Below are 18,119 nucleotides of genomic sequence, written 5' to 3' on the forward strand. Positions count from 1 at the left end.
ATATTGTTTTACTATTATCGAATTTCCTTTACAAAAGTAGTGCTACCAAATTTATCGGTATGACCGATATATTATATACCAACACATATATCGATATATCAATATATATCATGTATGTATGTATATTCCATGGACAGGAATATGCACATGGTATAACCTAACCTTTTTGATCTTAACTTTCTTGAAATCCTAGAAACATAACCTGTATGAAACGTAAATGTGTAATTTATATAAACGTTGAATGTTCAGTAATAATTATAAATACAGACATACAAAATGTCGCGATTAATAGTAAAAAATTTACCAAAAAATGTAAGTGATAATGTCTCACGACATCATATTAAATTATCATAACATTAAAATAAATAAAAGATTATAAATAAGAGATATGTAAGAAAGTTAATTTGCGATGACGATTTATAGGTTACAGATACAAAATTAAAGGAACTTTTCAGTGAAAAAGGTTTAATAACAGACGTACAATTAAAATATACGAAGGATGGCAAATTTAGACGATTTGCTTTTATTGGACTTAAGACAGAAGAACAAGCTACAGCCGTCAAAGAATATTTTGATCAAACATGTATTGACACCTGCAAAATATCCATTGAACAGTGTGCAAGTTTAGGTATTTGTGAATTATTAATATATAATTATATTAGAAACAATGATGTGTATTTAATATTTACTCATATATATTGAGTCCTATAGGAGATTCTTCTAAACCCAGAGCATGGAGTAAATATGCGCCTGATAGTTCAAAGGGTAAGATTCATAATAAAGACTCTACCGAGATAACAGAAAACATAGCCATAGTAGACAAAGAGAAAGACAGAAATAAAAAAGGTAAAAAAGAAGAAGGCGTACAAAAAGAAATCAGAGAGGCATTGGAAAAGGTAGACATATAGCTATAGTTTATTTTGCTGCTATATTTTTTAAATTTGGAAACTTAATTATCACACTCATTTATACATATAGCACAAAGATGATCCTTTATTTATGGAATTTCTTGAAAGTCATGCAACTGATAAGGCTATATGGAAGAACGATACAATATTGGCAACTATTCAAACTAAAGAACTTAGTGATAATGAGGTCAATGATATTAAATCTAGTGATCAGTATAATGATAAAGAAGACAGTAAGGAAGAAGATGATGAGGAAGAAGAGAGAAAAGAGAAGGAACCAAAGATTGCAGACAAAGTTATATCTGATTTAGAGGTAATTCTGAATGCGCATACTTTTCTTTTACTTATGAGTTTTTCTGCATGTATTTATGTTTGTTCTGTCTTAAACAGTACATGGAATCCCTAAAAAGAAAAGAAAAGAATATAGAAGAAAGGATTCCGAGTGACAAGAGTAAATCTAAACATGGTTCTATAAAATTGTTTACTGTGAAACTTCGAGGATTAGCATATAATCACAAGAAAAAAAATATCAAACAATTTTTTCATCCACTGAAAGCAAAATCAATACGAATATCACCAAAAATTAAGGGTATTGCTTATGTTGGTTTCAAAACTGAACAACACTTGAGGAAAGCATTGCAGAAAAACAAAAGTTTTTTAGGTATAAACGATGTAGTTAATTGCAATTGGGAGCTTTTTTATTTTCCATCTTTTTTTTACTTATATCTATTCTATTGTTCTTTTTAGATGGGAGACAAATATTTGTAATGCAATATGAAGCAAAAGAATATAATTCTGATGAAGCAGAAAACAAAGACGATAACGTTAGGTGGAAGAAACAATTAGAAGCGTTAAGAAGTGAAGAAAGCATCGCGGAATCTGGAAGAATGTTTATCCGAAATTTATCATATACAATAACGGAAGATAATATTCGGCAGTTATTTGAAAAATATGGTAGATGGCCGATTTTTATGCATAATACAATATTTACAATACTAATATCACGATCTTTTATATAGGTCCTCTAAGTGAAGTTAACTTACCTATCGATCGCATAACCAGAAAACCAAAAGGTTTTGGTACAATAGCATTTTTAATGGCCGAGCATGCTGTTAAAGCATACAGTGAATTAGACGGTTCGATTTTAGATGGAAGAATGTTACATGTTCTTCCAGCTAAAGCGAAATCCGATCCTATGGAAGAACTTGACAAAAGTGAGAATAAATCGTATATAATTCTATCGTCCAATTTTTTCGAATAATTGTGGTGCATATAACTTTTATGTTACAGAAGGATTAACTTACAAGCAGAAGAAAGAACTGAAAGCTAAAATAACTGCGGGATCATCACACAATTGGAATACTCTTTTCCTTGGTCAAAACGCTGTAGCAGACACTATAGCTGCTACTTATAATACGACGAAGGAAAGAGTGCTTGAAGATGGATCAAAGGGCTTAAGTGCCGCTGTTAAGTTGGCATTGGGTGAAACACAATTAGTTCAGGATACCAAGAAATTTTTGGAGGAAAACGGAGTTTGTTTAGATGCATTCAATCAAGTAAGTATTATTTAGGATGTAACCGAGAATAAAAAATGACAATCGAATAATTTGATTGATACATTTTCTCAGCCACCGAATAAACGATCGAAAACTGTGATACTAGTAAAAAATTTACCTGCTGCATCGCCGGCACAGGAAATTCGACAATTATTTGCACGACATGGTGAATTAGGGAGATTTGTAATGCCACCCTCAGGAATTACTGGTATGGTTTTTATTAATATCATTATGTGTATCATTACCAACGACGAGTTATCGTGTAATGTTTGTTTAGCTTTGGTGGAATTCTTGGAACCTTCTGAGGCACGAAAAGCATTTACACAATTGGCATATACTAAATATAAACATTTACCACTTTATCTTGAATGGGCTCCTGACAATAGTTTTACTACCCCTCCTCCTGCGGGAAAAAACAAAGCCACAGAAGTTGGGACAAACGAGAAAAATAACATTAAAGAAGTTGACAAACAGGCAGAGGAATTTTCAGAAAGTATAAACGATACAAATAAGGCTAATAAAGAAGAAAGCGAAGATGAAGATGAACCTGAACAAGAAACAACTCTTTTCGTAAAGAATATTAATTTCACGACTACGGAAGAGCAGTTAAAAACGGTAAATAATTTAATATTACATTTTTTCTATTATTCGATGAATAATGTATTGTTTTGTAGTATTTTGGCAAATGCGGTGCTCTTCATTATGTCTCGATAGCAACAAAGAAGGATCCAAAAAATCCTGGCGCTAAACTGTCGATGGGTTATGGATTCGTTAGATATAAAAGAAAAGTAGACGCGGATCGAGCATTAAAAGTCTTACAAATGACAGTGCTAGAGGGAAAGACTTTAGAACTCAAACGTTCTGAACGAACGCTAACGTATGTCTATCAATTTCCTACGAGTTCTGTTACGACATTTGCAACTCTAACAAACATTTTCTTTTATTGAAATATTTGCAGAACTGATTTAAAGAGTGCAAAGAAGACAGCGAAGGTAACGGCTCAAACAGGCACGAAAATTTTAATAAGAAACGTACCATTCCAGGCAACGGTTGAGGAAGTAACTGAACTATTCAAGTACGTATTTTATTTATTCTAATTTAGGCACGATTTTTATGTCTTCTTTATTAAAATGTCAGAGCGTTCGGAGAGTTGAAAGCGGTGCGATTGCCAAAAAAATTGGTTGGTGTTGAAAAGCACAGAGGATTCGCCTTCGTAGAGTATTATACAAAAAGCGAAGCCAAGGTATTCAAAAAAATTAATACAATCTTTTATCATTAAATTAACGATCGGTATTTCATGCTTTTTATTTTGTTCATAGAAAGCGTTTAAGGCGTTGTGTCAAAGTACTCACTTGTACGGTCGAAGACTGGTCTTGGAATGGGCTCAAACCGAAGAAGGCGTGGAAGAAGTTAGGAAGCGAACCGCTAAACACTTTTATCAAGGTATGTACGCTATGATTCGTTTTTACAGTGTGCGTGCCAATAAATTATTCTTTAACAGATGAACCGGTTCAGAAGAGCAAAAAGGCGACGCTAAATCCAGAAGACGTTGGTTTGGAAGATGCCTCATTATGAGTTATTTATAATACATAAAGATAATTTATTATAAGTTAAATTGTTTCTCAGATTTTGTACATAGCATTGACCGAGGAAACAAAGAAATAAATTCACGAAGTACACGTGACTCGCAGAGTGTATTTCCTTTCAATAGCTGGCAGTGATTCAAATCGATCGAGAGTTAAAAAATTCTCTTCGACTCGTAAAAGCGTGCACATTATTAACCTTCGCGTCACGTTGGAACTTTTTCTCGTCTTACTTTTCTCGAAAATACTTTGAATTTCTACCAGTAACATGCCACTGGTGACGCATCGTACTACGCGTACTAATTCTATGTATTTGGGTTTTGATACTGTTGAATTGGTTTCGCGTGCCAGTGGATATCGCCTAGTTGATATTAATCTTCGACCCACGTTCCAGCCCGATTTAGTTGCAGTTTCGAAGACGGTTCGCAACTACAGTTCTAGATCAAAACATTTTATCGTATTGTAACTTCTATGCTACCTGTACAGTCGCTTCCCAAAGCATAATCCTTTTTTAATTCGTTAATACGTTCTGATGTTACCTCGATAGTAATTTTACGTTAAAATTTACGATTGTAGTATGGAATGACTAAGGAGAATTTGCATAGAAAAAAAAATCGAGAGGATTTATAGACTAATCTGAGAAAGTTCGAAAAAAGTGAGGCGTGTCAAAAAATTTAAATCAACTCTAGGACGTTTCTGTCGTAAACAAATTAGATAAAAAACAGGCGAAGATACCAGTGCTTTTGATATATCAGTATTAAAAGAAGCGAGCACGCAGAGGATTCGGGAGAAGGTGGAAGGGAAGAAATGTTTTCCTTTCACCTCTGTTAAAAGGAGTGGCAGGAATGGTTCGAGGGGCTTGGGGAGTCTCACGGTAGAGGTGGAAACGACCCATGAAAGTAACAGTGCCTTCTCCACCTTCTGCTCAACACTTAGTCTCATACTCCTTGCCCTGGAGAACGGTGCACGCGATTCTTTCAGTGTCCTTCGGTGTCGTCGTACAGGTACAAGGTCGCGAGTGCACCGGAAACGTGTGCACGGGGAATCGAGAAGTCGTGTCTATGCAAGCATAGTGCGCGATGTGCTCGACCTGACGAATTTCCAACGAAGACAATCGACAACCGGGGATCGATAATCAAACAACGAAAATGGATTGGGTAAGATCAGATACTTTAGCTAATTTTGTTCCTTTTACAAAAACGCAGTTAACATCGAATTAAGTATAAGGATTGGCACACGGACGCAAGATCCTGTAAAGATTCTCTAGTCATCTTAAGTATTAGAAAGGTGCTATTATTTACACCTTTATCGATCTTTTCCTTTGGCAAAGAGTTCATTAAAATTTTATATGAGAAAAGACAGGTCTCTTTAAAAAGCCGCTCGAAAAATTTAGGTAAAAAATTCAACAAGTAACGGTAGCATGGCATTAAGGAACTTTCTCGTTGCGAGAATGAATGATAATCATGACGTAAAAAAACACCGTGTGAGTGGTTCAATGTTCATCTTCCTATGGCTTTTCGGTCTAGGTTGACCCGATTCTCATCCACGTTTCGACGGTTCGCTGTGGCAAGTTAATAGGCAACGTAGGGTGTTCTCTTACAAGGAGATGAATCGATAATCAAGAAATATGATTTGGACGTCAGAACTCGGTGCATCAAAAATAAACTTGCGGCACCGCAAAACTTCTTTAGGTCGTTGATCGATATCACTTTCTCCATACTTTATTCAGTAAATTATGACTGGTGCTAAACGTTAGTTTCTCCGAGGAAGAAAACAGTCTAAACCGTTGAAAGAAAGATAAGATAGACTAGAATGTAGAATCCTGGGGCAATTGTAGGTAGCATCATCGGACGAAATCCTCGTAGAGCGGCGCCGCGCGTTTTCAAAGTTGGGGCTGGGCTGACCGGATTGTTCGAGGGCGAGATCTACATGCATATCAAATACTTGAGAACGATCGTCGGCTTCCTGCCGGTAGAGGAGGGAGAGGAAATCTACCGGTTATTCGAGCCATACCACTGCCTTCAACTGCACACTTCACTTTAAGCCACCGCGACAAGCAAAGAAGGAGCGAATGCATGTAGCAATTCGAGATTGCAAAACAGTCGAGGTCGTAACAGTTCTCTTTACCCGCTTTACCCAAACCAACATCCTACCATCCTATGTACTTGCTCCGAAAATATCATTTTACATACACGCATAAGTACTTAGGTACCTTCTTTTGATCAGAATCGTGCTACTTTCTCACCTATGACAGAAAATAAACGTAGCATGTCTAAACTTCGAGATGAAGAAACAGCTACGCGCGTCCTTGGAAGAGCGATCCATGGCGAATAGGGCCGATCCAAGACTTCTGTAACGTTTACACAACGTAAAATTCGAAATGCTACAGGCATTTTTCGAAAACCATTAACTAAACCATAGACGGAATCAATCAGAAATAATTGTGCAATCGGTTGACGCAACCAAGTGTAAAATGTATAATCTATTCCGTTTAATTAAACATTATCGCTTTCACATCGCAGGGAAATCATTAAGATAGCTAATAGAGTTTGGACCAACTTTTCGAACGAACTTATAACGTCCTTGGAAAAAATGTTGGCAAAGGAATGTTTTGTTCGCTTACGGACGAACGGACGGAAAAAGCAGACAGTGGACGAAGACTAAAAGCGAGAGAAGAGAAGAAAAGAACGAAAAAAGTACTTGGAGCGTGCAAGGAAGGCCATCTGCTGACCTTTCAGAGACTCGTTCAGCGATCTTTCTTTCCTTTTAGTCGTCAATTATGACCTGCCTCTTTACGGCAGAAAGTAAGCTTTTTTTATCGATAAAGAAATTAAAAAAGGCATGGACACATTTCACGTTATATCGGGCATCCGATTTTACGATCTTGCTCCGATTTGCATTTTCGATCTCTCCTAACGACGCTAGCCGGATTCCACGGATCCCGCATAATTTTCCATGTTTTACGGTCGATTTCTTGCGACTGTAAAATACAGAAAAAGAACGAAATCAGGAATCGCCGAACCGAATGCGGAACTGAAAATAGTGAAACGAAAGGAAAAACGTAAATGAATAAAGTAAAGAACGAGGACCACCGAACTCCATTATGTTGCGAATCGTCAGGATTCCCTCTGGTAATTAAGAACGATAAAGAAGATTTAATTAAGGGTACGATCGTTTTCCTAGTAAACAGAGCGAGAGTCCGGTGCCTCGAAGCGAATTCCATGGAAAGTAAAAGTGACCAAACCACGCTAGATTTATCCGCCAGAGATAGATCGACCCGACTCGACTTTACTTTCGACTACATGTTCCATAGGGATGTGAAACAATAAATTACTCTTTCGTTTAAGGCTAACCGATTTTAACTTGGATTTTCAAAACCCAACAAGTAGTCTACAGTTTAGAAACGGACGCAACTCGATGCAATTTCCATTATTGCTGATCCCGATCTTCAATTACCACTTGATCAACGTTAAGCGAATCCACGGTACCATTCTTTCTCAAGATTACTCATAATTGAATCTTACCAAACGATCGTTGCTTCTCCGTGCGATTCGCGATTGCGGCGATAATTGGAAATCTCAGGAACAGAAGGGTATCGGAGCTGTAATCGAACGAGAATTTCATCACGATATGAGAAACGATATGGAATACAGGATTCGAAATAATTAAAGTCATTGAATATGGTAACCCTCGTTACAATGTCGCACGAATCGTCCGGTAACCTTTGCAACTGGTTTACAGCTACCGGTACTAGATTCTGGATCTTCAAGGTTACGATAAAATTAACTATCTCTCATTTCGTTCTTTCGTCCCTGCGTGCCTGGAATATCGAAAGATCCTCGCGAGCGTGTTTCACTGTCGACCTTTGTTTCGCTCGATACGAACGTCGTTGACACTTATTTTCTCAACGTGCCTGTTTTCCTAAACTTAGAAGATGGAATTCCCCATCTGCCGGACAAAATATTTCGAGAAGCTTAGCCTTCTACTTTTGCTCGTAGAGCAACGCACGAGAATCCCGGTTCTAAATCTAAACTGATGCGACTCGTTCTACATAATACACGTATCGATTGATTCTCTGAAAAGGTCTCGGTGTTGAGTCATCGACAACAAGTAACGGAATTAAAGCGAAGGGTGAAGTCATCGAAATCGTCTGGACGTCAACGAGCCGTTCAAATGTCACAGGAACTCGAAGCGTGTCCAGTGGCGGTCGTACGGATCGAATGTAAATAAGTTGCTCGTTTGACGATTCGTCGCCAGTTCCAAATAATCCAATGCCAAATAATCGGTTCCGATTGAAACGGTTGCGTAACGTTGAACTTCGATAATTGCCACATATTACAGGGTATCGATCAGTGGCCGAATCGATGTAACTTTTGGTCCAAGTAACGTGTTCCTGTCTTTCCTGTATCGATAATTCCTATTACCCGCTGCTTTCACATCGAGTAATAGTCTTTCTTTTTGCATGAGGAATCGAAAGTACCTGCGATTGACATTTCCTGGTAAAAACAATCAAAACTTGCGAATCATCTATGATCGATGAGGTTCGAATTCAGGTCTTTACGGCTATTGCTAGCATTGAAATCACCGGACGGCACCTTCAATCTCTTTGCTAAATCTTTGGATAGATACGAACAGAATCTTGGAATTCAACGAATAACGTTCAAATATAATTACGCTTTCACTTCTAAACAACCAGTTGAAATATCTACATTTTCAAAGTTTGCACAGCGATAACTGATAACAGTCGGAGCTTCCGTGACGATCGGAATCACCGAATTCCTAGTGAATATTTCCGTTCCGGTTATGAAACTTCCCGAATGGAACTTGTCAGTGGAGCAGGTGGTTTTCACGCGTTGCACACCGTATCGTTTGCAGTCGCTAGCCAGAACAATTTCCCGGTTGAAGCGCGCTTGTAGAACTACGAGTCTGCCGTTCTCGTAGAAAGTTATTTGACATTTAGATAGGTCCGCGGGGAATTTTCGACTCACCCACGTCCATGTTAGCGTGCGGCTATACATACAATTTATTCAATCGCGACTGTTTTCTCTTTGCCACGCGATGTTCCGATTTTAAATCTTCCAACGAGAAATCAAAAATTCTTTTCTTTATTCTGCTTGTAAACGAACTGCTTGTGTCGGAAAACGATATCATTTGGCGTTACTCCGTTGAAACGAAGAAGCGGAAAAATCGGGCGCACCCCTGTCGATCGTAATAGTGGAATGCGCGATCGACGACGGTCCTTTCAAGCCTTCTCAGCTTCTTCTCCCGGCCATGCTAATTATTGTTCTATCGTCAGGAATGACGTTACGATGTAACGTTAACGTAACGCGCTCGCTGGCCGAAACGTACGAGAAAGTCGTCGCGGAACGATGTTCTTTCTTCTTGCTTTCTCTTTACGCACTCGTTACGTAACGAGGAGTGGCTCGTTGGGTGTCACGGTCCTGTTCTATTTGCCGGATACGTCGATATATCCTCGAGGTCTTCGATATAATCGGAATCTCTGCTGCATGTTGGCAGGTGCGCTGCTCGCCAACGCGATCCCATAACGACCCGCCGTTCATCGATCGATCGATAGCTTCTCTTTCCACGGTTAAAACGTTATCCTTAGTATCTTAGTCGACGTGGGAGTTTTTAATTTAGAGCGCACAAATCGCCGGATCTACTTCTAATACCACAATTCGAAACGGAGATCGATCGTAGAGATAGATTGGATGAAAGTTTATAGCGAGTCTTTAACGCTACGATGATTAACACACTGTAGCCGCGGGCTACAACGAATAGCGTGTCTACTTATTCTGTTGATAAGTACATCTACTTATTTCGTTAATTTCGACGGGCCACGCTATTATCGCGTCACGATTTTTAGTATCATATTAAGAGCCTTCTTATGATAAACTTACGCAAGATGCTAATTTCGTCCGTGATTTCGTGTAGAAAAATATGAAAATTGCTCGTGGCTGCCAAGTTCCGTCAAAATTTCAGAAGCTGCTCATTCTCGCTTATGTGTAGAGAATATTAATAAATATATTATTATTAAACGAAAGAAGGCTGATTCTTGCACGTACGCATCGTGTTTACTCTAGGCATAGATGAAGATAGGTAAGTACGTGGTCAGTTTCACCGTAACACGCGTCATTCACGCTAACTGACCACGAAGCCATTTACACGCAGATACAGTTAATTATTCGTGCTCCGTAGGCACATCGAATAACAAATTATTAATGCGCCGCATCGCTTTTCCGTTACAGGAGAACCGAACAGTGTCGCTGTTACTTTGCTTAAGCATTCTGCTTGCGACGATTCACAACGGTGAGTATCTCCAAACGGAACTTGTACTTGGAGAAGTAATTTCGTGTCTCCGAGTCGATGGCGGAAGGCAAGACGTGCGATAGCTAAATTCCACGTTGACTTATAATTTTCCGCAAGTTGAGAAACAGCCCGCGAATCGAAACTACGAGCTTATCCTATAAGAGCGATTAATTAGTAACGATAATTATCGTCGCGATCTTTTGATCTACCGTTGCGAACGAATGACTGAAAGACAGATGATACAGTAAGAATAAAACTTGCGCTCGTTCCTATCGAAATAAAAAATTGGGTCGACAAGGTTGGAACGACGAATAGCCCATTTACTTTGTGACCGAGTCTCTGATCTCTCTCCTGTAATTTCTCTAGCATAACCGGTGCAGCACGTGGGGATCGGTGCACGCACGCGGGTGCAGTTTCACTGAACTCGCCAGATCTCGACCAGTGAAACGTATGCACCTTCTCGGAGAAAACGATCGAAGCAAAAACGGGGCCCCATTCGAGGTGTAGTCGATATGTATAGGGAAAGGGGCAATAAACCTCGAAAGTATGAACATTGTAAGCATAAAACTGTCGGGATATTTAATGCGATCGTTCTCGCCAAATTTCTACCCCGTGTTTCGTAATCGATACGATAATCGTTGCCCGATTTGCAGGAAAAAACTTATAGTCGACGTGACGGATCATTTCGATAAAGAAGTACGATAAAGATACAATCGCGATCTATCGTGTACGTATATCGCGTATTAGGGTAGAATTCCATTTATCTGATCTTGTCGGTAAACAAACAGTTACACAATTAGAATTCATATGATAGCAGCTCATCAATTTTCCTGCTATTATTTTTCGTTCGTGTAATAGAAGCTCGTGTTCAGATAAATGAATTCAATCGGTAAACGTTCACTTAATCGGGCATTAACGAAAATCTCGTTGCGATAAATGAAGATGTACTATACCTACATAGATATGTATCTATATTCCAATGGAAGAAAGAACACTCGCAAAATTTCTCGCGTCGCGAGATTGCTAATGCTACTTCGCACAGCTATAAAACGTAACGTAGTTTCTAACGACGAGATCAATTGCTTCGGATCATTAAGTATACCAGACACTGTACGTATCCTGTAGATCTAACGACCACTAACTTCTTTTCGATCGTAGGACGTCGTACTTAAGCGACAATGCTCGTTCAAACATCGATAATCAGGATCAGAAATAAGAAACAGAGCGTTTTAGCGGTCTCGGTAGCAGGTGGACAGCGTGTTTGATACAGCTGCGGTAGGAATTCCAGATTTGCGGGTAACACCGCGTGTCTCGAGCCTCTTACCGATATTATCTCTGGTATTATGCGCTGTGCTTAACTCCATTACCGTCTCTGTAACGTTCATATAACGCGAAACTATCGCCAGCGTGTAGGAATGAAACAGAATCTCGGACGCTTTCTGTATCGCTGTCGATCTTTGCCCCGGGTGTAGTTCCTATTCCTTGCTCGATTATCATTATCCTGTCAGTCGTGACACAAACACGAATGCAAGCACAATTCCGCTTTGTGCGAAGCGTGCGAATCGAGGAAAACGATCGTGGAAACTATATAAAATTCTACTTCTACTTACGTATTGCTAGTATATTGCTAATGAAAATCGAAAACGAAAACAAACTTTCCAATTCGGTGTATAGAATTTCATGTTAGAAAACTCCTGGTAATAACCGAAGACCGGTAACGACTGAAATGCAGTTGAACAGTGCATTATCAGAGATCGATTAAACAAAATCATTGACCGAGTTGACGAGTCTCTGTGCCACGTGGGTGGTCAGGGTCAGGTACGATCTTGATTCTGGTCTCGATTTTTACATTCTTTCTGAACGGCCTCGATTCGTGCGCGATCAGTGAAAGCATCGAAGATAATTCCCGATCGAAAGCGAGTACCGACAACGGTTCGTCAAGGCGACTGCAAATCGGGTTATCAATGAAGGAAACGTGTGAAAATAAAAGAGAAATCGCGACGCACCAGTCGCCGTGTTTCTCACTAACTATCTACGAGTATATACGTATAATCCTAAATTACGAACACGATGAGCGATCACTGATGACCGGGTTTGACATATTTCCGGCATAATGTAAGTACTTGTGCATAAGCATTAACGAACAATTTGCAATTATCGTCAAACTGGCACTGTTATCCGACGCCGGTAATTTTCTTCTCGTTAAACGGGTAAAAAGAGATAAAAGTAGCAAGTACGACAGATTTTATTATATAGATTTACGTCAGAAAGGCAATTCGTTTGTGTTAACGCGAGATTACAATCATGAAAATTCGTGGCGTATGCGATTCGCGAATCTGTTTCTCGCTCGACAAATGAAAGTTCAATCGCGTTTCAATTTCTCCGCAAAGTTTCTCTGTCGACCACTCGTGCTTGTCTTTCTATGAAAGAGTTACGCTAGCTAAAGCACCTGTACAAAACGAAATTAACAAAGGAATACTCGGTTTAACGCAGGTAACGCCGAACGCAAGATCGTATGCTATTATACAAACTGGTCGATCTATCGACCAGGCACTGCCAAGTTCTCGCCGCAAAACATCAATCCGTATTTATGCACCCATCTAATCTACGCTTTCGGTGGTTTCACCAAGGACAATGCCTTGAAGCCTTTCGACAAATACCAGGACATCGAGAAAGGTATGACGAACAAAGAGAGGGAAAGAGAGAGCGAAAGAGAGAGGACGAGAAACCAGATTCGTCCAAACACGAAAAAAATTGCATCGATTAACCTTGCGCAACTTTTAAAGGTGGATACGCCAAGTTCACTGGCTTAAAAACATACAACAAGAACTTGAAAACCCTGTTGGCTATCGGAGGTTGGAACGAAGGCTCCAGTAGGTTTTCTCCGATGGTTGCCGACCCTGACAGAAGACGAGAATTCGTCAAGAATGCCATAAAGTTCCTTCGAAAGAATCACTTTGACGGTCTCGATCTCGACTGGGAATATCCAGCTTTTAGGGACGGTGGAAAGCCTCGGGACAAAGACAACTATGCCAGCTTGGTGCAGGTAAAGTAACAAATAAATATCTCACCGATCTAGCTAACTGTACGCGTTATGCTTCTCCCGAAACCATTCATATTTGATTACAAAGGAACTGAGAGAGGAGTTTGAGAGGGAGTCTTCAAAGACCGGAAGACCGAGACTTTTACTAACGTTGGCGATGCCAGCTGGTATCGAGTACATCGACAAAGGCTACGATATTCCTAGATTAAACGAATACTTGGATTTCATCAATCTTTTATCGTATGACTACCACTCGTCTTACGAACCAGCCGTCGATCATCACTCTCCTTTGTATCCTCTGGAAGAGGACAACGAATACAATTACGACACCGAGTTAACGATCGTAAGACTTACGCAGTGTGGATCGGTGTGTGGAATCTCGCAAACGCTAACGCTGGCGATAACGTTTCCAGGATTACACTGTGAACTATCTGCTGAAAAAGGGTGCCTCTCCGGCCAAGATAATCCTAGGAATTCCAACGTACGGCCGATCCTACACGCTTTTCAACGAGGATGCCACTGATCTGGGTTCACCGGCCGATGGTCCAGGAGTCGAAGGCGACGCGACCCGCGAGAAAGGCTACCTCGCTTACTACGAAGTTAGCTTTTGCCGTTTATCATCGCGATACTAATTTTAAGACCAAATAATACGATACCGCTTCCACAGATTTGCGAGAGCTTAGCGCAATCGGACGAGTGGCAGGTGGTTCAGCCGAATGCAAAAGCTATGGGTCCTTATGCGTACAAGGGAGACCAATGGGTAGGTTACGACGACGAAGATATAGTCAAGTTAAAAGCCAAATACGCGAACGAGAAGAACTTGGGGGGAATTATGTTTTGGACGATCGACAACGACGATTTCCGAGGCAAATGTCACGATCGTCCGTATCCTCTGATCGAAGCGGCTAAAGAGATGCTCTTGACAGACAGCTCGTAAGTACACCGTGTCGACGAACCGCCGCTTTACAGTTTCAACGACACCGATAGCGATGTTTCCTTTGAAACTTCAGGAATACCGTTCAGAAATCAAAGACAGTGGACAATCGTAAGAAACCCAGAGCTCAGGGTGTTCAGAGCAATACCGTAAGAAGAAAAGGTGGTAGACGAAGTACCACGACTGCAGCGCCTGCTCCGAAGATCCGAGCGTCCTCCTCGAGACCAAAGTATCGGACGTTTTCGCGTCCTAAAATCAACGAAGAAGAAGAGGAGGATCAACGAGTCGACAGACGATCGTACGACCCATCCTCCGACGAAGAAGATAGCTCCGAGAGAGGAAACGCGGTTAAGACTGCGAACAAAAACGAAGGACCCAGCAACAAGAATAAAAGGAGATCATCGAAAGATCGATCGAGTTCCAATCGGAATCGTAGAAAGCAAGCTCGCCGCAAAGAAGAAACCAACAGCAACTCGAACGAAAAATCGTTGAGTAATAAACTGACTACTCCGGAGCCGCCAACGACACCCGATCCCGGGACAGGTAACTTAGCCGCGATATTTCGCAAACGCCACACCGCAGAAATATTAACTTTTTGTTTTCGATAGATTTCAAGTGCGAAGACGAAGGATTCTTCCCGCATCCCCGAGATTGCAAGAAATATTTCTGGTGTTTGGAGAGCGGCCCAGGAGGTCTTGGCGTAGTAGCGCACCAGTTTACGTGTCCTTCTGGTAATTCAATCGCAATTATCCGAAAATCCATTTCAGAGGTCGTCTACTCGTTCTAAAAATGATTCTCCTTCGAACGCGCAGGTTTGGTGTTTAACAAGGCAGCCGATTCCTGCGATTATCCGCGCAACGTTGTATGTCCCAAATCGAAAACTTCTCAGACGTCCGCGTCGACGACCAGAGCGCCGATAACCGCTGCCACCAGCCGTACCACTTATCTCTATAGCACTACGCGTCGACCATCCCCCGAAAAACCAGACACAGAGGAAGAGTACGAGTACTACGACGAGGACGACGACGAAGTCGAAGAGGAAGATGAAGAAGAGGGAGAGGAAGAAGAACCTAAAACGACTACCACTCCGAAAGCGCTTTTGTATAAAACGATTACCAGAAACAAGCCTAGTACGACTACGACTACGAGTACGACAGAAGCGCCTTCGACCACCTCGAAGGTTGGGAAAAATGAGCCTGAGATTACCAATATTGAGGACGAAGAGGATCCTAGGGTTATCAAAGAGCTAATAATGCTGATCAAGAAAGCAGGTGGTATAGAGCAACTAGAAAAGCAGCTGTTACTTCAAGACAAGAATGCTGACAACAGTGCGAATTCTGGCAGCGTAAACGCTACTCCTGCTACGATAAGTCGCACTTTGTACGAACGTGTACTGAATCGACAAGCTGGTAAAGTTACAAATAGGCAACGCACTTCTACGAATACAAATTACGCGAATGGGCCAGGAAGTGCGCAATTCGAGGGACTGGATGAGGTTCCGGAAGTGAAGAGTTTGAGGCGCTCGCAAAAACCGCAATACGTGACCATCGAGAGACCAAAGTACGTGATATCGCACGTTCTGATGTTTCATTCGTTGCGTAACTATAACGTTTCGTTCGTTTCGTTCCTTTGATACAGGCCGTCTACGAAGGAACCGCCGATCGAAGACGAGCAACTCGACGAAGAAGAAGATCTCGATGAAGATAACACGGATGTAGCTTCATCCGAGGAACAGACTATTAGCAATCCTTTCTTAGCTAGCTCGACGCAGAGAGCGACGCCTAATTATATCAACATCAGACGCGCTCGACCTTCCACCTCAAGGTAAGTGAAAGAGAATAAACGCAGGAGGACGATGTTGTTCTTGTAAACGCTGCAATGGAAATCCCTCAGATACGAGAACGACGTTGAGGAGAAAAATAAGAACACGGAAGAAGAGGCACCTATTCCCACCCGACGCCGGCGTCCCAGCGTGTTTCCCAAGTAAGTCTGTGTTTAATTCAAAATCGCTGTTTGCCAAAAGTAAAGAGAATACAATTTCGAAAAGCGAATAATTTGCTTCTTTCGATTATAGAAATACCGAGACGAGTTCTTCTGAAAATACCAGAGATCAGGAATCTCGTTCATCCGCAAACGAAGAAAGTCCACAGACAACTAAATCCAGGTTTCTATATCTAAAACAATCTCCGCCATCTAGTAAACTTCGAGCGATTGTTATCTAATTCTTTAAATATTCTTTAGATATGTTAGCGTTCAAAGATTCAGAAGTACGACTTCACATCCTACGGAGGTTGTTTCGCAAGTGGCATCCACTAGCCAAGAACCAATTACGGAATCGGTCTCGAGCGAAGCGACCGAAATCGATCAAAAGGTGGATACCACCACCGCGACGAGTCCAGTGATCAACATTTTACCTTTGATTGGCTTATCTTCGACACCGAACGATATCCTTGTCGACTCGGAAACGGAAAAGCCGATTCCGACAACGACTCCAGAGGCTAGCTCGACTACCACCGAATCTGTGAAACTCGTCGAGGATTCGGCTACGGAAATCCTCCTAACTACGGCACCAGCGAACTTATCTACGTTGTCGGTTCCAAATACAAGGATCAACACCGCATCGGTATCTCAGCCAAGGCCTTTTAGCTTTAACCGAAGAAATAGACCTACGACCGAGCCTACCACCACTCCGTTGCCACCGTCCAACGATCAGACGAGGTCCAAGGTGAGTATATCGTCGCGAAACCAAACGCGCTCGTCCTTTTTGGTAGGACGAGATCGATTAAGACCGAGGCAGGAGAACGCCGGTCGAAACGAGCCGACCACTGAGAATGAGCAAATCGAATCTTCTCGCGGCGGCGTTGTCAAAGAGACAGCGCACACTCGTGGAAGGTCGAAAAGCAGAGGAGTGAGTAGATACACGCCGCCGACCTTCAAAGTTAGAAACGAAGATTCGTCCAACTCCGTAGTTAGAGAACGCATTCGAACTACGGAAGCTCCTGTTAGCACGGCCGTTACCACGGATGCTTCGAGAACGCGGTTCCGCCGGCCAATTGCTAAAACCACCACCGAATCCACCAAAGCTAACGAACTCGAGGACAGTCCTATCGTTAGGATCGCCCAAGGTTATCCCAGAAGAAACTTATCTTCGAGATCGAAAAATACGATTAAGGACGAGATAGATAACGATAAAATCACCAACATCAAGGTATTCAAAAAGCCGACTACATTGAACAGAGACGTGTACGCCAGGACCAGATATACGAGGAAAAGAAACAACGTAGAAATTGGTGAATTCAAAAAGGAGACGGAAGAAAAAACAAGCGAAGCCGCGCCAGATTTCTTCTATTCTTCGACATCTACTACAACAACGGAATCGATCGTCGATCGTTCTTTAAACGACACCACCATACCCATAATTGTAACTACGACCGAACGACCGATCGTGAATTCCATAGACGAAACCGATAAAGTTTTATCTCAAACGACGATATCACCGGAAACGCAAGAAACTACGATTACTGGTTTAGATACCGAGACGAACACCGCCGAAGCTGTTCGTACCACGGAATTGACAATAGAGAACGAAGTGAACACGGAGACGGACGATCGAGTCGATCCTAGCGAAGGGCTCGATCAAGTCCTTACAACGACCGATAGCGCTATCAAACTGCAAGATTTTGATCCAAACGTAACCATCGTCCTTCCTGCGAACAATACCGAAACGATTAACGATGAGAATATAAACTTTGCTGTTCCGAGGCGCAGAAAAGTTCTGCTAAGAAG

At 41.4% G+C, this 18,119-nt stretch overlaps 2 protein-coding genes across 8 annotated transcripts in view; both read left to right on the forward strand.

Annotated features, from left to right (window-relative positions):
* LOC126917105 (mucin-4-like) overlaps nt 1–18,119 on the forward strand; it is an 89,937-nt gene that overhangs the window by 63,971 nt on the left and 7,847 nt on the right. For all 6 annotated transcript variants that reach the window (XM_050723562.1, XM_050723561.1, XM_050723567.1 and 3 more), the window contains 10 exons: nt 13,500–13,742; nt 13,813–13,998; nt 14,067–14,332; nt 14,410–14,876; nt 14,942–15,064; nt 15,146–15,893; nt 15,972–16,157; nt 16,227–16,316; nt 16,408–16,497; nt 16,575–17,058. In XM_050723562.1, coding sequence (XP_050579519.1) covers nt 13,500–13,742; nt 13,813–13,998; nt 14,067–14,332; nt 14,410–14,876; nt 14,942–15,064; nt 15,146–15,893; nt 15,972–16,157; nt 16,227–16,316; nt 16,408–16,497; nt 16,575–17,058 — 2,883 coding nt within the window. The remainder of the gene's footprint in view (nt 1–13,499; nt 13,743–13,812; nt 13,999–14,066; nt 14,333–14,409; nt 14,877–14,941; nt 15,065–15,145; nt 15,894–15,971; nt 16,158–16,226; nt 16,317–16,407; nt 16,498–16,574; nt 17,059–18,119) is intronic.
* LOC126917119 (probable RNA-binding protein 19) lies at nt 170–4,148 on the forward strand. Of its 2 annotated transcripts, none has more exons than XM_050723632.1 (15): nt 170–312; nt 424–628; nt 712–896; nt 979–1,221; nt 1,299–1,569; nt 1,656–1,862; nt 1,928–2,122; nt 2,199–2,464; nt 2,537–2,672; nt 2,742–3,079; nt 3,139–3,341; nt 3,423–3,539; nt 3,602–3,707; nt 3,784–3,907; nt 3,966–4,148. In XM_050723632.1, exons 1-15 carry the CDS (start codon nt 277–279, stop codon nt 4,037–4,039), a joined length of 2,706 nt encoding a protein of 901 aa, XP_050579589.1. In that variant the 5' UTR covers nt 170–276; the 3' UTR covers nt 4,040–4,148. The 2 variants fall into 2 exon arrangements, with proteins under 2 accessions (XP_050579589.1, XP_050579590.1); XM_050723633.1 differs by having other exon boundaries at nt 2,202–2,464.

The sequence above is a fragment of the Bombus affinis genome, chromosome 6 (genome assembly GCF_024516045.1).
Source record: "Bombus affinis isolate iyBomAffi1 chromosome 6, iyBomAffi1.2, whole genome shotgun sequence".
NCBI lineage: Eukaryota > Metazoa > Arthropoda > Insecta > Hymenoptera > Apidae > Bombus > Bombus affinis.